Source organism: Diadema antillarum, unplaced genomic scaffold, assembly GCF_040938485.1.
Source record: "Diadema antillarum isolate AM-2024a unplaced genomic scaffold, OU_Dant_1.0 seq00000720_RagTag, whole genome shotgun sequence".
Classification (NCBI taxonomy): Eukaryota; Metazoa; Echinodermata; class Echinoidea; order Diadematoida; family Diadematidae; genus Diadema; species Diadema antillarum.
The window spans coordinates 1,174,208-1,192,653 of record NW_027271624.1 but is presented as its reverse complement, the minus strand read 5'-3'; the positions used below and the strand labels follow the sequence as shown (position 1 = coordinate 1,192,653).

The following is an 18,446-nucleotide window of genomic DNA, read 5'->3' as shown; positions in this document are numbered from 1 at the left end:
CATCTCCACCAATACTGTACTATCCCTTTAAGTTTTCTGCTCATGATTCATCAGATGAAAGGCCATCTCCTATAGAGTGGAGGCACGTTTCAAGTCGATCTCCCAGATTTGGGGGAGCAAGGTGCCCCTTCCTGCCCCCAAATTCCCCGCTAATTCCATCCTTTTTGAGTCTCAATTACTCACGATTCATCTGCGTATGTGCTTGCTTTTTACCTCAGATTAGTTTGGGGAAAGAGTTTTAAGTTGAGTGTGTGTGTGTGTGTGTGTGTGTGTGTGTACGAGTGATGTTTCTATTTCTCTTCCTTCAGGATCAGAGTTGATTCAGTCCTGTGGAGAGATGTGCCCAACAGGGTCAGTACCTGGGACCAACAGCTGTGAATGGCAGATCAGACATGACTTTTTTGTCTTTTCTATTCTCTGTTGTGGGAGAAGGCAGTATAAGCCCAAATCGTATCACAGTGTGGAGTGACATTATTGCTGGGTTTAATGTGGTGTCACTGATCAGTTGAAAATTGTCATTTGTGTTGTATGGGTTAACAGATTTATTCTAAAGCATAAGTGGTTTGCTCAAAACTGTCATTCCCTACCCTCTAACATTTTAAACCCCCTTCCCCCCCCCAAAAAAAAAAATAAATAGTGATTACGAGACTTTTTAAAGACTTTTACGTCATCCTTTCAAGGCCTTTAGAAGTTTGGAATTGTCATTAGGCTGTCCTCTGTCATATAGCCACACAAACACACTCTCTCACACACACACACACACACGCACATATAAATACAACAAATGCTTAAGCCGTTGAGGACATTTCCCGAGTATACTCGGGCAGGGGTCTATAGTAAATGCATGTTGTGGCACAATCAGCCTGCCCTCAACGGGTTAAAGTTTAAAAAGACACTATGAGCTTGGGATAGCATGTGTGCCTTTGCAATCAGCCTTCTATTGCTGATGTTGTGTATGGTCAAAAAGCAATATGAGTCATCATTCTACGGCTGCTACCAGGACAGAATGGTCCGAAGAGAGCGATTACCTAATCTGATTAACCAAACTGATTCTGCGTCTATAGTGTAGAACACAACCGTCTTTCAGAGCCAACAAAGAGAACTATTGGGACTATTGGCCCGAGAAGGAGGACTATATAGTAAACAGAAGATGGTTCCCATAACTCCACTACGGTAATTCGTGCAGTAATGCCAATAGGATGACCTCTCTATTCCATGCCCTTTAACGCTCTGACTGTCACTACGTCCAAGGTGGTATGGTGGCCTGGCCAAATTGTTTGACAATGGCTGCTCACTGCAGCACAGAGTCAGTAGTAAATTGGCTCTCTCTCCGAATTTGCCACAAATGGCATAACTCCAAGGCCCATCCAATTTACATCAGTTAATAATAATAGAAAAAATATATATGGAGGAAGGTTATGAAGGGAAAGGATGCTATCATCAGCTCTAATATGAGCATAGTTGTTGCTATGGAGACCATCTGCCTTCTAATTGCAATATCAATTGCAGATTATTAGAGGCTAATTCCTGCATTGTCTATGTTACAGCAGTGAGATCATGCGCACTTATTATCCATGGTGAAGGGCATGCTCATAAATATGCTCTATGCTGAAAAAGGAACGCATAGTCGCTGCTTAAGTCAGTGAAGAGAGTTTTTTGTTTTTTAAAGAGAAGTCTTCCTGAAATGGAACAGGTCAGAAGAGGAGAATTTGGGGCGTGTTCACCCCGCCCTGTTTTTGTCTGTCAAGATTGAGGAAGAATGGGATAAAGAAGAGTTAGTAACCATGGCAACTAGTGCAGGCCTGATGAAAAGTTTTGCTATCTTTTTATTGCCATGGTTACAGACTTCCCCGTCAGACAATTTCATTTTTGGCTTACACATACCAACCAGGCATTTTATAACATTCATTTCAGATGATTTTTCGTCTATGCTTGCATTCTGCATTATGACTTTTTCTGCTTTTCCAAATATCAGTGTATGGTGTGCTGATGGGCATTTATCATCAGCACAAAATCTTTGTGTGTGTGTGGGGGGGGGGGGGGGATTTTGACAGTGCTGGGCTCAATTCTCCAGCTTCAGCCTGATCATTGAGGATGGGGTAGGGATGTGGATTGAGATTAGGATTGGGGGGGGGGGGGGGAAGGAAAAGAGAGATGAGGTGACAGGTGGCTTTATGAAAACCTTGGCACCATTGATGGCAGTTGATATGATTAGCCACCCACACAGTCTCTTGTAATTGACCATGAGAGAATATGTGTGGATTGGTACTTGGCTGCATCATGTGTTTTTGTGTTTGTATTACATGTGTGTGTTTTGTTTGTTTGTTTGTTTGTTTGTTGCTGTTGTTGTTTTTGGGTGGGTGTGTGTTTGCTGTGATATGAGATGCATTTGATCACACTGTAACAATTTAACAATGTGCCTAAAAGTGCATAGGCGAATCAATGTGTTTATGTTCATGTGGGCCTGCCCAGCCTGGTTACAAAATGCCTTTGAACTGCGAGAATAATTAATGAAGATCTGGTGTTGGTACGTAGGTGTGCATTCTGTGTGTTTGTGTGGGTGTCATAGCATGCCTGGTGTAGAAAATATCAGTAGAAATCTCACATTAGTCATAATAAGGTATTAAAATCATGTAGTCTTAAAAGAGGCTATTCTATTACTCAATGAAGCTCATTCATGTCTTAAGATGGTTTGTCGTTTTTATATGGCTCTGTGATGTTGACCTTTTCCATGCTTAGTGACATGGTCTTGACATATATGGCAGGGACAAGGGAAATCCTTTGTAAACATGTTTTTAACATGTAGATGCAAAATTTTGACTTCATTGGAATGTCTGCAACACTTTAGGTGGTTTGCAATGTTTTGTGTAAAGAGGTGTTTATCCTACTAGCTTAAAAAGTCATAATTATAAAAGCATGTTCAAAACCATGTTCAAAACAAGTTTGAACATTGCTTCACAACCCTGGAAATTGTGAAGTCAGTTTTTAGTCCAGACATTCTAAAGAGGCAATTGCAGTTGCAAGTTTTTAAAATCATCCTGACTTTGTTTTGTCAGAATGTATTTTTGTTTCCAGACAGACAGCATATTTGCCAAAAAATGTTCATTCAGAAAAATATGAAAACACCTTTACAAGCAGCACAAAGGCACCCGTGCGTACCATTTAATATGGGAAACAATCAGTTCCCACATATCACTTAGCAAGTGATACACAGACCCAGACACATTCCAGCTCCATTCATTCCAAGCGTATCAACATGTGAAATTGACAAACATGTTTGGGAATCCTGGCTGACTTGAAATAAACACCACATTTAAAGAAACTTGGAATTTCTTTGTTGGCATTGCGTGACAACGTTAGTTCGTCCCCCTCTCCCCAGCAGCCCTGCGAAGTTTGTGCAGTTGAACTTTTCCCTTTCAACCTCTCGACCTTTTCGCATGGCATTAGCCTCCTTGGTTAAAAGAAGGGTTGGGACAATTCTGTGCAGACAGGTTGTACTGGTGGGTCTAAGTTCTAGGCCAGGTCTTTCTATCCCCTATAATCTTTGGTTGGCTTGTTTTGATTTTATAGTAATATAAGGTGAAAAAAAGTAACATCTGAAAGATTAAATCAACATCACATCTTTATGCAAACACTGCAGCAGAATGGATTCAAACATGATTAAGAGAACTTTGTTTTGAAATAGTAATTTATTTAAAGAAGAGAAATGATGGTATACCAAATTCACAATGTGGCTACTTCTGTAAATAGCCAGTTGGCACAAACATCCTGAAACGTATTGTCATGGCCAGTACACAGGATCCTTATACATCCCATAATTCCATTAAAGGGGAAGGATAGTAACTGATCAGTGGGAATCAGTGGAAATGCTGGGAGATGATTGTTCCAATCCTTATGGGATTCATTCAAGAGTTCATTGTATATCTATTGTTGTGTGAAAATGATTTGCTTCAGAACGGTCTCATATTCAAGTAATGTGCAGATTAATGCCCCGTCACTGACCAGGGACGCTAACCTGGAAGCATTAAACTGCACATTACTTGAATATGAGACCGTTCTGAAGCAAATCATTTTCACACAACAATAGATATACAATGAACTCTTGAATGAATCCCATAAGGATTGGAACAATCATCTCCCAGCATTTCCACTGATTCCCACTGATCAGTTACTAGCCTTCCCCTTTAATCTGCATTGAACCACATATACCTTGGGCCATCTTCATCGTCCAGCTCTGCTGCATTTCCACTCCCCCCCCCCCTTCATCTTTATCCAAAGCATTTCCTTTGCTAGTGCACCTTCAATCTAATATGCATTGCCTTTTGTCTTTTCTTTAATACATTTTTCCTAGAATTATACTATGTGAGATGTATAGTAATTAGTGATGCATATATCTCTTATGATTATGCTGACTCTTTGGTAGATATTATTATACTGTTTTGAAAATGGATTGCAGAAATAAAACTGAACTGAACTGAATTGAATTGAACTGAATGATGTTGAATGTAACAGACTGTAGTGTTAGGTTGGTCCATTTGCCTGAATTTAGCCGACATTTTTGTCAGATATGTCGGTTTGATGGATGTCTTTTGGGGGATTTCTCAAATGCAAATTAATAGCAAAGCAATGACATGTCATGGTGAGTAGGCACATTCAAATAAGAGGCATGTATAATACTGCAATCTATCCTGTAGATTTCAATTTTAGTCATTCAATTTGTGCATCTCAAATGCATTAAAAAATTATTTATAACATGGAGCAATGTATTGGTTTTAACTATTTGAGGGGGCAATAGATATCCCTCAGGAAAGAGAAACAAATCAGAACTTGGCAGAAGGAGAGATTATATATGTATGTATATAAATATATATATATTTTTAACTTTAAGTGCGCACATTATACACTCAGTTTAGGACACACATGGTGAAGTGTTATCTCGGATCTGCAAATAGAGAGTTTCAAAGTGATAACTTGATTTTCAGTGTGAGTAAATAAGTGGTATGCCCATGTGTGTGTGTGTGTGTACCGGAGTGATGTTGGCCAGAACCCCCCACTGCCTGTGGTTTGTGCATCATGAGCAGAACTCGTCCCTATATGGCAGGCAAATGAAATGAATTATCTCATTAGGCTTTAATGCGGGAGTTTTGGAATTGATGTTTCGGGCCAATTTGCCCATACGGTGCGCTGTGTGTGTGCGATGTGTTGTGTGGTTCTTCGTACAGCGCTGCAACCAGAAACTATGGGGGTAGGGGTGGGGGACTTGATCAGCTGCATCATGCGCTGGAACAGCCTGTATGAACCGATAATTAGAAGATTATAGAATTCATTGACATACATTTTGGGCTGGATCTCTTCTCCGTCCCCCTTCGCTTACTCAGTATATCATTCTTTGTGGAAGTCTGTCTAGATTTCATTATTGAGGTTTGCTCTCTATCTGTGCATTCCCATCGAATATCAGATTGTTCAGATGGCTGCCTGCTTGCCAAATGAATCTTTTCCTGAATGTATGATTTATACACACTTGTATAGATAGTGAGCAGCGCGCACTACGTAGCCACCGATAAATCAACATCTTGCTGATGTGATGGTGAGCTTTAAAGGGTGTGTACAGTTCTGGTCGAAGTGAAGATTTAGCTTTTAACGATTTGTGAGATATTCAGAAACCACTCTATGAGATGTCAAAGAGCATGCAGTTCTAAGGGGTATCAAAAGTTTATTCGATGAAAATAGGTTTTGAAATGGCTGAGATATCCAAAAACAAGATGAAACAAAGAGATACTAATAAAGTTGGGGCATGTCGCCTTTTATTATTAGCACTTTTTTTGGATATCTCAGCCATTTGAAAACCAATTTTCATCAAATAAACGTTGAATCCTTTTTAAAATTACATGCTCTTTTATATTTCATTAGAGGCTTTTCATTATCTCACTTAGGAATGTTCAAAACATGAATCCCTACCTCAACCAGTACTGTACAGTCCCTTTAAAGTGCCAGGTAAGATGGCTGTGGGCTTGAAAAATTACATGGAAATTTTCTAAACAAACTGAGCTCCTGCAGTGCTATGGAACATCTACAATGTGGATCTATAGACATTCTGCTCCACTGTTGAATATTGAAGATAGAAATAGGACTGACATGTGAAAGGATATTTTGATCCCAAGGGTAATTTTAGAATGAACGAGAAGGAGAAAAGGGGGGGGGGGGGGAGGGAGCTGGTAGGAGAGTCCAGAGGGAACATAAACAGAGTGGTGTGAAAGTTTGCTTTCCTTTCTCTGCTCTTTGGACAGAGTCAAAAAGTGAAGTGGTAATGATATTGACATAGTCTGAACCGGTGCAATGGGAACCCACTTCTGTGCCATTGTCCGGTTCCCTGAATCGTGCATGAATGGCGCACTTGACCTTGTGTCTGTGTGTGTGTGTGTGTGTGTGTGTGTGTGTGTGTGTGTGTGTGTGTGTGTGTGTGTGTGTGTGTGTGTGTGTGTGTGTGTGTGTGTGTGTGTGTGTGTGTGTGTGTGTGTTTGAAATAAAACTCTATAACTGGGTCCAAGAGTGTTCCCTGGTTTGACTTTTGCAGAGTACAGGAGTCATTATGGGGAGTGATTGGGCACTTTAATATGTGCATCGATGATGGTGGTGTTGGCGGCAGGTAGTGGTAATTGTGGTTGATTGGGGTTGTGAGGGTGGATGGTAGTAACAAGGTGGGAACTCTTCAACAACTTGTGATGACAAAGCAGAAGAACAGTATTAAAAGAAATGTTGATGAAATTCCACAGTATTACTTTTCATGAAGAAAAGTGACACAGAAATAGAACCATCTGAAATGTAGGCAAAAGAAAAGAACAAAATGGGACTAGATATACCAAACAGTGTACATTTTATACATGTAGGGCCAAAAGTTGTTAACATACTCCACTCCCCCCCCCCCATACACACATACAGAAAAATGATGAATTAACAAAGCAAGCTCACTTAAACCTGTCTTGTGCATACTAATAAACAGGGAGACTCTGAGGGGAGGACATAGTGTGGGATGGATGTTCACTCTGGGTTATGTGAAGCTCAGTCTCCACTTTGGGCCATTAGGACGTTAATGATGTGTTCAGACGAAAAATCGCCCGTCATTTGTTGCGATGTGATTAATGACTGGCTCGAAGTGCCGCAACTGGGATGGTTTGATAGAAGGGGGTAGAATGGAGGGACTAAATAAATAAAGAAGATGGGTCGTAAGTTTTCTTACATGGGATCAGTTTGCTGTGTTAAGTCACGTAGGGGGGAAAAGGGGAAGGGGGGGGGGGGGCTGCTAGAGTTAATGTTAGTGCAGCCCAGGGCATCTGCCCAGGGGCCTCCTAGCCTTCTTGTAAGGTATACCTCAACGAGTGAATCTTAAGGTATTAAAGGAGTGAATTACAGGGGGCCTCCTCCTTACAAAGCCAATCTTCCTCTCCTTCTCCCTTTCCTGCTTACTTCCCAGTCCCCCTCCCCTCCCCACTCTTTCATTGATTCCCCTACCCCTGGTGTATATTTCTCCTCCCCCCCCCCCCCCCCACCCTTGGATGTCAAGGCTGGGGATTAAGAGGGATCAGAAGTATGTGACAGTCAAGCCAGAAAGTGTCAAAAGGGAGGGAAGGTGATTTTTTTTTTTCGTCTCCCAGAATATCTCCTTGGTTATTCAGGCCTGAGACAAGGTCAGGTGTGTGACCACATCAGAAATAGGTTTTCATAGTGTATCTCAGACCAGGTTATAAAGTAGAGTTCACAAAGACTGTGTAATCTACTGTCACCTCCTCCACTTAAAATACTTTATTTGTAGTCGCTTTGGTAATGTAAGGTTTTATTTTTGGTGAAGTGGTTCTGTTTGCATCCGGGTGAGCTATTTTGACAGTCTTCACCTGATAAAGTGATGGTGGAGGAGAGGGGGCAGAATTTGACCTAAACATCAAAACCTCAGATGGAAGTACAGTACACTTACGAAAGGACTGATGTGGATGTGAGACCAAGAAGAAAATTGCTGAAAGAAAAACATTTGTGTGCAGTAGTGGTAATAGTAATATGAGAGTCTGCATAGCGAGGAGAATGGAGTCATTAGCAAGGGCTGTGGTGTGATTGTCATTCAATAGGACAGAAGTGCATGGGTTTGATAGCTATTATTACTACAGAAGGAAGTAATTGCAGATGAATACCAGCTTCTAGTGGTTTTGATTGGCGAAGTGTGCCTGGGAATATCATGATAACCCCATTATTACAAACAAATCATGACATCTGTGTTTAGTTGTGGCATTAATCCAAACAAATGCAGCTATATAGAATGCATTAAGCAGTTTTAACATACTGGATGGAGTTCCAGGTTTGTGGCCTATTCCAAGTTTGACGGTGTCCAGGTGTGGAGCATGTTGGGGCCAGTCCCCTCCTAGTCTAAGGGCATATACCCTGCTTGGTAGGCAGCTGAGGGCATCAGGAAATATTTGCCATGTGTGTCATATGCTAGTTTGGTTGTGATATTCTTGTAAAAGCACATCAAGTAGATCCAATATGATTTCACAGATGAGCATCTGTCAAGTCGTGGATTGAGTTATCTTCAGGTTTCACACGTTGAAAAGAAAAGACTGTGAATCAGTTTTTTCTTCTTCTCTGTGTTTGAAATTTTTTAAGCGTCTTCCATACAAGAAAAAGAGTCCAGTGGTGTGCAGGTGTCATATTTTGTGTTTCATGCATGATATACTTCTTGAAGTCAGGTGGCTGAAAAAAAACCCCAAAAACACTCTCTCAAAATTTTGTTGAAGGAAATTGGTACATGTTAGTGCTTGCTGTAAGTATTATCTGTCTACAGTCAATTCAGTAGCAGCAAACTCTCTCTCTCTGCTTTGTGTTGATATAAAGAGCAAGAGGGAAAGTGTTTCCCAAGGTAAGGAAGAGAGCAAAATTTGCAACTCAACTGTGTGACCATTGTGACAATTCATTCAAAGCCAAAGCTATCATTTCATGCAGCGTAACAAGCCATTACTCGTGGAATGGCATCACCTTTTCCTCGGACTTGCACACGGTTGATCGCAGAGTGCCGTCATGCAGAAAGGTGCCTTGAGGAGAAGCCAGTGGAGCAAGAAAATTATCTCTAGTCATGTTTAACTGCAGCATCCTCACCAGATAGACATCTTATGATGGCTGGCGCCTTCGGTCGTTGCCACGCAGCCGTAGCGCATCCTGCCTTGTCTTCCTCTTTAGATATTGGCAAAATATTGTGGCCTGCGGCTACTGTGGAGTTCAAGCATGCTTGCCCATTTACAGTAACAAACAAATCAGATGCTACTCACCCCTTTCCTTGGCTATTAAAAGGGATGTTTTCCCCTAGACTTGTATGTGGATTTAGTATTAATGCATAAAGAGACACTCTGGTATAAATTCTTAGGACAGTCTTTTCAAAAGTGGTAAATCATTAAAATTCTGGCTAATTCAGTGTGCTGCCCTCACAAGGTGGGAACTGTTCAACAACTTGTGATGACAAAGCAGTAGAACAGTATAAAAAGAAATGTTGATGGAATTCCACAATATTATTCTTTTTCTTTTCCAGGACATCTAAACTGCATTTGACAAAACAGTTCTTCAAATGTATTCAGACATTAAACATCTGGCAAATATAACCAGAACCTTACATCAGTGAAAAATATAGATTTTTGTTCAATTATACTTTTCTTTTCATTTTGAGCCTTGTCATCAGTATTATACACCATCTTCATTTTGTGTTTAATAGCTTTCCTTTAGGCCTATAGATGACAAGAATCAAAGTTATAATCACTTGGGAACCAGAATAATATGAGTCTATAGACCTTATACATTGTAGGCCTACTGAGTTAACCCCTTCTGGATTATAAATGAGCATATCCGAATACGACTGACATTAAATATGATAGATTCATAGGGATACTATTAATCCAGGAAATTGATTTTGATGAAAGTTGGATTGTAGCTTCAGCTGTTGATCTTGACATTTGTGAGCAGCTAAATCACTGTAAGATATTTAGCTGCTTTTCTCAATATTGCAAGATGATGCTGTGAAAATGATCCTTGGTGTATTTTACCTCCATGCAACTGTTTTAAACCCTTTGTGGGTGAGAACATGACATTTAATGCATATATCCCATCGATCCCCTCATCTGAATGCAGGCTAACGCTTAAAAGTGAAGGTCTGGTATTGAAGACACAGTGGACATTAAATCATTGTGCAAAGAGCAATCAGTGACAAGGATGTGAATATCAAGAATTCTTTTCATCCAGATGGACTCTTTCAAGCAGCCCAATTACCAGATGAGAACAGACATGTTAACAGCTTTGTGGGATAAAATGATTTGTATCAGTACATCTATGCTATAATGCTGGAAGAAAAAGAGGGAGGGGAGAGGGTATCCCATTATCACTGGTGCCCAAAGTATACCCAGGGCTCCCTCGAGAGAGGGAATTTATACCGGGATCTCTTTTGGTGGCATAAATCCAAGATGACATGCTTTCCACGCCCTGCCGCCAGCCCAACCCCAGCCCATCAAACCTCAGCGTTGACTCTGCTCCCCTGCTCCTTGTCCAATGATGGATTGCCGAACATCCGACCCTTGAACCAGGAGGAATGCGTGTTGTGGGATGATACCCCTGCACACACCTCCCTCTCCCTCCGCCCCCCCCCCCCCCTACCAACCTCCAGCCCTCAATCCTCAACCTCTATGGGGCAAGGGGGTCCCCCATGTTTTATCCGGGGTTAATCTGGAGTGACATGAATGTTACCAAACATGATTTGCCCCCCAGTGGTTGCATTCACAGTAAGCTTTCGACAAGTTGAGCTACTGCAGACACTCTTTTGTTCTTTCAGTTGCATGTTGGGGGGGGGGGGGATGTTGTGTCGACCAAGCCCTTGCTGTTAGTGTTATATTAGCCTGAACTCTGTGATAGGCATTACATGAATATTTCTTGAGATTAAAATGTATTGATGGAGCATGTGATGAAATTCTACAACAAGATTATTACATCAGAAATGTTAAGAAGTTAACATGAATGCTTCACTTGTTCAGATGGACAGTTTTGTGTGTTTGTTTTTAAAAGGATTTTTGACATAGAAATTGAGGATTATGATTGGATACTAAAGACTGCCTTCTCAATCTTTGACTTTTGATGCAGGACTCTGACTCACCTCAGAAGATTGAGGAAGCCGAGGCGAAGCCTGACGTGCCTCCATCAAACGATGACCCTGCGTCAAAGCTGTCTGAGATGGACCACGACTTGGCAGTGGAGAGCCGAGATGAGCCCAGCGACATCCTGACGACCACAGCTCGGGACACCACCGACATCCTGACAGCGACCAGCAAGGCGGCCCGCAAGGAGAAGTCCAACCTGCGGCGCTCGCATAGCGCCCTCGAGCAGCGGCCAGAGAAGTACGATAAGCGGCAGGTGTCAAGGAAGCCGCCCACAGGAATGGACCCCACGTCCTCATCGACCGAGAGACACCGAGAGGACAGACTCGTTCGGCGACACACGGCATCGGGCAGGACGGAATCAAAGGCATACAGCAAGAGTGAGGGACTGGAAGGGAAGGGCGATTCAACGAAGAGACCGTTATCAGACGGCTCTAGCTATGTGTATTCTGGTAGTTCTTCCTTACGTAGTCGACCCTCAGAGTCAGGACTAGCAGACCTGGAGCGTGAGCTTGGGACAACCGATCCCAGCACGAAATCGCAGCGGGAGTCACTCCCAGCCCACTCCAGCACAGTGGAGACCTCATTGCACAGAAACAATAACAATGTCTACAAGGACCTCTCGCCTCGATCCTCGCCGACGCACCAGGCCTCGTCATCACGCAAGTCCAGCACCAGCGAGCGGAGCATGTCTCCAACCGATTCCCAGTCCACCACCGAGTCCCTCACGAAAAAATCGCAGCCGTCCAAAGCTGACACGAACTCACAGAACCTGCTGTCACAGGAGGAGCTGCAGCGCATGGATGTGCCAAAGAGAGGGCGTTTCAGGCTAAACAAAGATCTGATCCAGGGAGAGACACAGTCGCCCAGCAAGAGGACGATAGAGAGGAGACGCCACGCTCAGGAGAGGCGGAATAGGCACACCCTTGATGGCAGCACAGTTCCCTTCCCTATTTCTGAGAGGAAAAGCAAAAGTTCAGAGGTAAAGATTGCCAAGTCATGTATAACTTTAAAACTCATACCCCATTTGTGAGAGGAAAAACAAAAGTTCAGAAGTAAAATTATTTGGCAAGTCATGCACACCTTTAAACCTGAAACCAGTCAACTATCACTACAGACACAGACTGTCACACTTTGAAAAATCAGAGACTCGCACATATAACAGTGAAAATGATGATTCTTCAGCTAAAGTTTATTACTGAAGTGCAATGAATTACTTACGTACGTGTACAGTATGTCTTATTACATACAGTTTGGAACTGATGTGAAAATTTATTCACAGCCTTTGTTGGTTGATTTATTGTGCCGAACGAGGGCATGATATATGTTTTCTAGAAGCAAATTGAAAAGTCCTCTATTCCTTATGTAAGGGCAGAGCTCACAGCCCCCCCCCCCCCCCACACACACACACACTCACTCACATACATCTGTGCTATCAGTTGACAGTTGTGTCCTAGATTAAAGTTTTTGGACCAAGTAAGATTTCTGTCCTGGAATGTCAGACGTGACGATTCAATCATGTAATAGTAGTTTCTACATGTCCAATATTCTCTTTAACGAGCTTTCTTTCCCCCTGTTCCCCTTACCATATGTTTCAATTTGTCACGTTACATGTGATCTCTGTGAGTGTGTGATTGTCTTTTTAAATGTTTCATTCCCTTCCAATCTGTCCCCTCTTGCATCTGTGTTCTGGTCTAATTGGTCCCTCTTCCTGTCTCTTGTTTTGTCATCGCAGAGCCCGCCGAGATTAAAACGCAGCAACTCAGACCCGAATCTTGCAGACAACGAGGACGTGAAGCGGAAAGAGATCGCAGAAACATTTCCGGTGAGCAACACAAACATTCTCTCTCTCTCTTCCCCCTTTTCTTTCCTACAAACCACCAGGAGCAGCAGTAAAAAATTTGCCTCGGTTTGGAAATTCAAAGGAGCTAGGCCAGGCTTGTTCCAGGATGCTATCATTTGATACATTTTTTTTTTCCAAAAGATGAAGTGCTTATTGTCTTTGCATATTATGGCTATTTTACCGCCTGTAAAAATTTGAAATGAAAACCTGCATTGCTGTGGGGTATACACAGAATATTGCCCCGCACACACACACACGTTTTGGCATGTGCCGAGGATGTCGTATGAGGATATGCAGCCCATGGAAGAGAAAAAAATGATGATGGTGATGTGTGATGGGTATCTCGTGAACAATCGCCATGACGACGACTGCCGTGGTTGCTTGCAGCATCCGGTGATATCCAGCGGAGTGGAAGCTGAGGAGAGGGTAAGATGGAAAGGAGGGCGGAGACTTTGTACTTGCTGTCATTTAACCCATTGTCTGCTTTGAGTGCTCATTGACACAAAAAACCTGTATCATTGTACACACTGTTCAAAGTCCGTGGCACAGAAAGGGTTAACCCATTTCTTACAAGATCCTGAAGTCCCCATAGCCTTTGTACAAAGCTCACTCTGTACCCATGGGCAATGGGTTCAATTTCATTTTCTAAATGAATCTCCAAGAGCTCTAACTGTATAGTGGAATTTTAGACAAACTTGCTGTCAAATTTGCTGATGTATGTGGGATGTCACTGTGTGCATATCATGTGCAGTCTTTTCTAGTGCATTCACATTGTAAACATCAGTGTATACATGCTGAATTCCATGTCATAATGCTCTGCCTTTTAACGCCGGCAAGGTTTAGAGATCGCACCTTGCAGCGATATGCACTTTGAACTCTGGGCAGCTCTTTTCCAGCCTCGTGGTGGCGAGCTTATTAAATGTGTTGTTGTTTGCCCCATTGTACTCTACTCCGCGATCAATGACAGGGATTACAATCAAAACGTTAAGTTTTGCGTGATAAATTTGTCATTCGTGCCACATTGTCATGATTATATCAACGGTTCATGTAAGGAGTTTGTGAAGTGGGGATATATATATATATATATATATATATATATATATATATATATATTTATATATATACATACATATACCTACTTCTTGAACTCATGTAAAAATGTCAATATTTTTGTCATTAAACTTCACAGAAGATTGTTGATGAGTCATAGTTGAGGTGTGGGAAAGAAAATTATGGAAGTTTTCTTCAGGGTAATATTTCAGAGACAGTCAAAATTCAGATACATGTATTTGCTCAACATTTGTACCCAGACTGGTATGTTTCATCCAAAACGACTCTGAACAGCACTTTTGGCCGGGGCTGGTTGCATTTTTGTGAATAGAATCCACCCAGCTGGTGAAAGGGATTTCACTCAAGATTGTGGAATTTGCGGAGAAAATGGAGTCGCGAGCTTGAAATGCCATCTCTATCTTCCCCCAAATTAGTGCGACACGACAAAAATCTGCCTATCAAGCCGCGATTATTAGTGGAAATCGATTCGCCCGATGTGCGCCAGATTGATTCCTTCTTCCCCCCCCCCTTCTTTTCTCATTCTCTCTCCACTTTCAGTCTCGCCGGCTCATCTCAAAAGTCATCTCCTCCTCTCACCATCATGACTACAGAGTCTGGCATAAGGGATTGGATGGTGCACATATTTCAAAATGCCACTCATTTTTTTCTCTGCATAGTCTGCTGCTTTGTAAGCACTGTGCTTCAGCTCTTGGTTAAACATGGTGGCGATCATAGGTTTAAAAAGACCACAGAAAACGTGCAGATACTCTCCGCAACATGGAAACTCTACATACACACAGAAAAGAGTTTTGTGTATGGTTCATATCTCCTAGATAAAGAAGACACAAAAATGAATTCATTGCTTTCTTGTAAATGGAGTTTTTGTCCCTGTTTATCATGAGAAGAGCACTTTTCTTTTCAAGAGTGGAAGTGGAAGCGCTACAAGACTGTCAGAAATTTTCTCTCTATAGTGATGGCAGTAGACATTATGATGATATTTGATTTGAGCATATGGTTATTACTGTCTCAAACATTTATGATGCACACATACAATATTTATATGTTCCACTTTTCTAGACATTCTTGTCACTGTGGAGACATGCACTATGCCCCAGTGCCTGCCTTATGGTACCATTCACTATTTCAGGCGATACCCCAAACGCACTGAAAATCCATTTCGAATCTGACATACATGTCTGCCGTCTGGCGTATGGAATTGCTATCGCCCAGAGCTGCAGTAATTGAGATGAATATTGACTGTGATTGGTGTTGACTGTTTGTCTGTCTTTCCCTTCTGTCCTTCGTCTGTCCGTATGTCTGTTCCGCAATATTACTCTCATCACTTTGCCTTGGTGTTGTATGTCTGTGTTTCATTCTTTATTCATCACTGTATCTCTTCTTTTCTATCCTTTCCTTTGTTTGATTGTATTTGAACTACATTTTTTGTTTCTCGTTCAATCTATCCATCTACATAATATGATACATCTAAATGTGTATATTTGTTATATTAATTATATGTTTATATGCATAAAGCCATCTGTTAAACCCTGGTTATCTGTCTTATCTGTAATTCTACTTATCTGTCTTTCTAACCTATCTGTCTATCTTACTATCTACTATCTATTCATCTGCTTGTCTATGTGTGACTCCATCTGTTTATACATCTATTTTGTATATGTTAGCTGTGTATATGCATATATAAATATATTTATTTGTCTATTTATGTATCCACTTACATGTTTATCTACTTATATGTCTATCTAACTACTATCTGTCAATCTACTCGTTTATCTGTGAATCCATCTGCTTATACATCTATTTATATATGTAATATTATGTGTATATGCATCATATCTATTTATCTGTCTGCCTGGATCGTTCTAATCCATAAATCCTTATTTTCTCCCTCTCCATGCTACACACAGGGTCTTCTGCATCTCAAGAATGGTTGGCTGATGATGATGGTCTCAGATCAAGAGGTAAATATTTATCAGAGTAATAAATAGATCATCAAAATATTGGATATAAAGCTTAAGCAGTATCCTGTGGATTGTTTACCTACACATGTTATATGGGATCTCTTCTGTCAAAGGAAACAGGAAAGGAGGTGATATTGTGCAATAGCTAATTTTGTTTCTGAGTGATGTTGTCCCTTAACTCTCTTGATCTTTAAAGATAATTTATCACAAAGAGCAACCCCGTAAAATCCTGTGCTGTCAGCGGGGTTTTTATCATACCAGTTGTTCAGCACAAATATTATGAGTAGACTGATGAAGCAGAATTGACCTTTACATCTAGAGCATAGCCCTGTGTTTCATTTGATTAGACTTTTCATCTGCATGCCTTGATGAAATTGTGCGATTGTGCGCTGGGAGGCATTTAAAGACTTCCTCCTTTTAAACCCCCCGATGGAATCCAAAGGGGAAGCGGGGAAATTTTCGACGATTGCCCGATTGCGATAATGTTTTCGCTCGGCTGAAGTGAGATGTCACACCTCATCATTGTGGCACATGTGGTCCTCGTTACGTCCAAAGATTATCACTGAGTTAAGAGCACTACCAGTTTGTGCTTTAATTATGATAACTGAGCGACGAGTTTAGTCCAAGTCCATTCTAGCTGTAAGAGAAGGATTTTGTTGCATACTTCAGCCAACGAGGTGATCTTAAAACATAGTTGGAAGTTTGGTTTAAAAAGAAATGCTTTCATTTTGTCCCAATCAGTCTCTTTCACATTGCAGGTTATGATAAACAATAAGAAGATAGTTGATGTAAGCCATGATAGAAAAAAAAAATATAAATATATAAACAAGATAGAGTAGAAGCCATAGCAGTCACATAAACATTAACAAATCACCAAGTTAATGGACGACTGCAGTATCTAACTCTTGTATAAAAGGCACTCTTCTTGGTTATGTTTTGTGTACATTTGTTCCTTATTGTTAAATCCATTTGGGATACTTTAATTGGGCACTTCAAGGGTTGAAACCCTTGTCTTTCAAGTCTATATGTCACAAATGGTAGCCAGAAGTACCCCTAGGCCATAACAAGTTTACCAAATAATGTAAACAGTATAAATCATGTATTGAGCATGCACAGATGTGAGCTGTGTATTTACAGTGAATCCTCATGTGAGTGATGTTGCATTGATGCATTTACAGAACACACCAATGGAAACAATGTACTGCTAGAATATACTCTCATAATATATTGTACAAGTAGTGAAAGGACTCAAGATTTCGCACAAGGTGAAAGATAGAGGCACCCTATTCATTAAGGCAAAGCCGAGTTAAATAGTGCTCCTTATCTTTCACTGAGCACAAAATTTTGTTCCATTGCACGAGTAAAGACCATACCCTATTTGTATTACACAACACCTCAGACATCAACAGATGTGGTTCACTCAGATTCTTGAATTTTGTACAGAAATTTTCATGAAAGGCGAATGAGTAGCACAGTTACAGTACAGTCAGTTGTATGCGAAACTGATCGGATGCAAGTTGTGTACAATAAAATGAGTGACAGAGTGTGTACTTGAAACTGTTGATCATGAGTGCCCACAGCAAAGTTTGTATATTGTGACATCAGAGCTGTGCAGTGGAACAAGAACTATGACTTGCTCATGAGCTTAAAACGGGAGTCAATGAAAATTGGTAACATCACCCATGCAATATCCATTTTCGCTCAAACCAAATTATACTGTTAACAACAACAGTGTGCAGTGGAACTTTTAATTACGTGTCACATGATGAGCAATCGACCAATCAGATAGCTATATTCTTTTGGGATGTTGTATCCTAAAGAGGTGATATATCCTTGGGGACTCTAAAGGCTTGACTTACCAGCTGGAAGTGTTTGTTTTGTTCTGTGGAAATAAACATTAAACTCTACAAAATTAAAACAGTGACATTCTCCAAAATAGCACAATTGCAAAATAACCAATGTTACTTCAACATATAAGTATCCTTTACTACCAAGTAATCACAGCAATAGGACTACCATCGACAAATTATGCACTATAACCTTGATACCTAGTAGCATGTTCAGGGCTGTGTGATTACAGCATCCTGTAAAGGTCGTTCACATCTGTGTTTGCTTGGAAAGGTCTTGCTTTGGAAACACTGTAGCTATGATGTGAAATGATTTTTTATGTGGGAAAACTGTCTATTTCTGTTTCTCCTTTTTGTGTATTGTGTGTCCTGCTAAGATTAGCTCAAAGTGAAGGTTCCACTTTGATTTAGAGATCACGGGAAAGTTATGTTTGGAAATGTAGGAGCTAATGTGTTTGTACTTGATAAGGGATTAATGCAGTTCCTTTATGAATGAGATCCTGTCAAGAGTCCAAGCTTATCTTTGTAGAGCTTTAGATTGTTATAACAGTGCCAA

General features: G+C 41.0%; 1 protein-coding gene across 2 annotated transcripts in view; it reads left to right on the top strand.

Moving 5' to 3' along the window:
• LOC139738051 (uncharacterized) overlaps window positions 1–18,446 on the top strand; it is a 187,391-nt gene that overhangs the window by 116,208 nt on the left and 52,737 nt on the right. For both annotated transcript variants that reach the window (XM_071648714.1, XM_071648713.1), the window contains exons 6-8: window positions 11,158–12,153; window positions 12,907–12,996; window positions 15,990–16,043. In XM_071648714.1, the coding sequence (XP_071504815.1) occupies window positions 11,158–12,153; window positions 12,907–12,996; window positions 15,990–16,043 (1,140 nt within the window). The remainder of the gene's footprint in view (window positions 1–11,157; window positions 12,154–12,906; window positions 12,997–15,989; window positions 16,044–18,446) is intronic.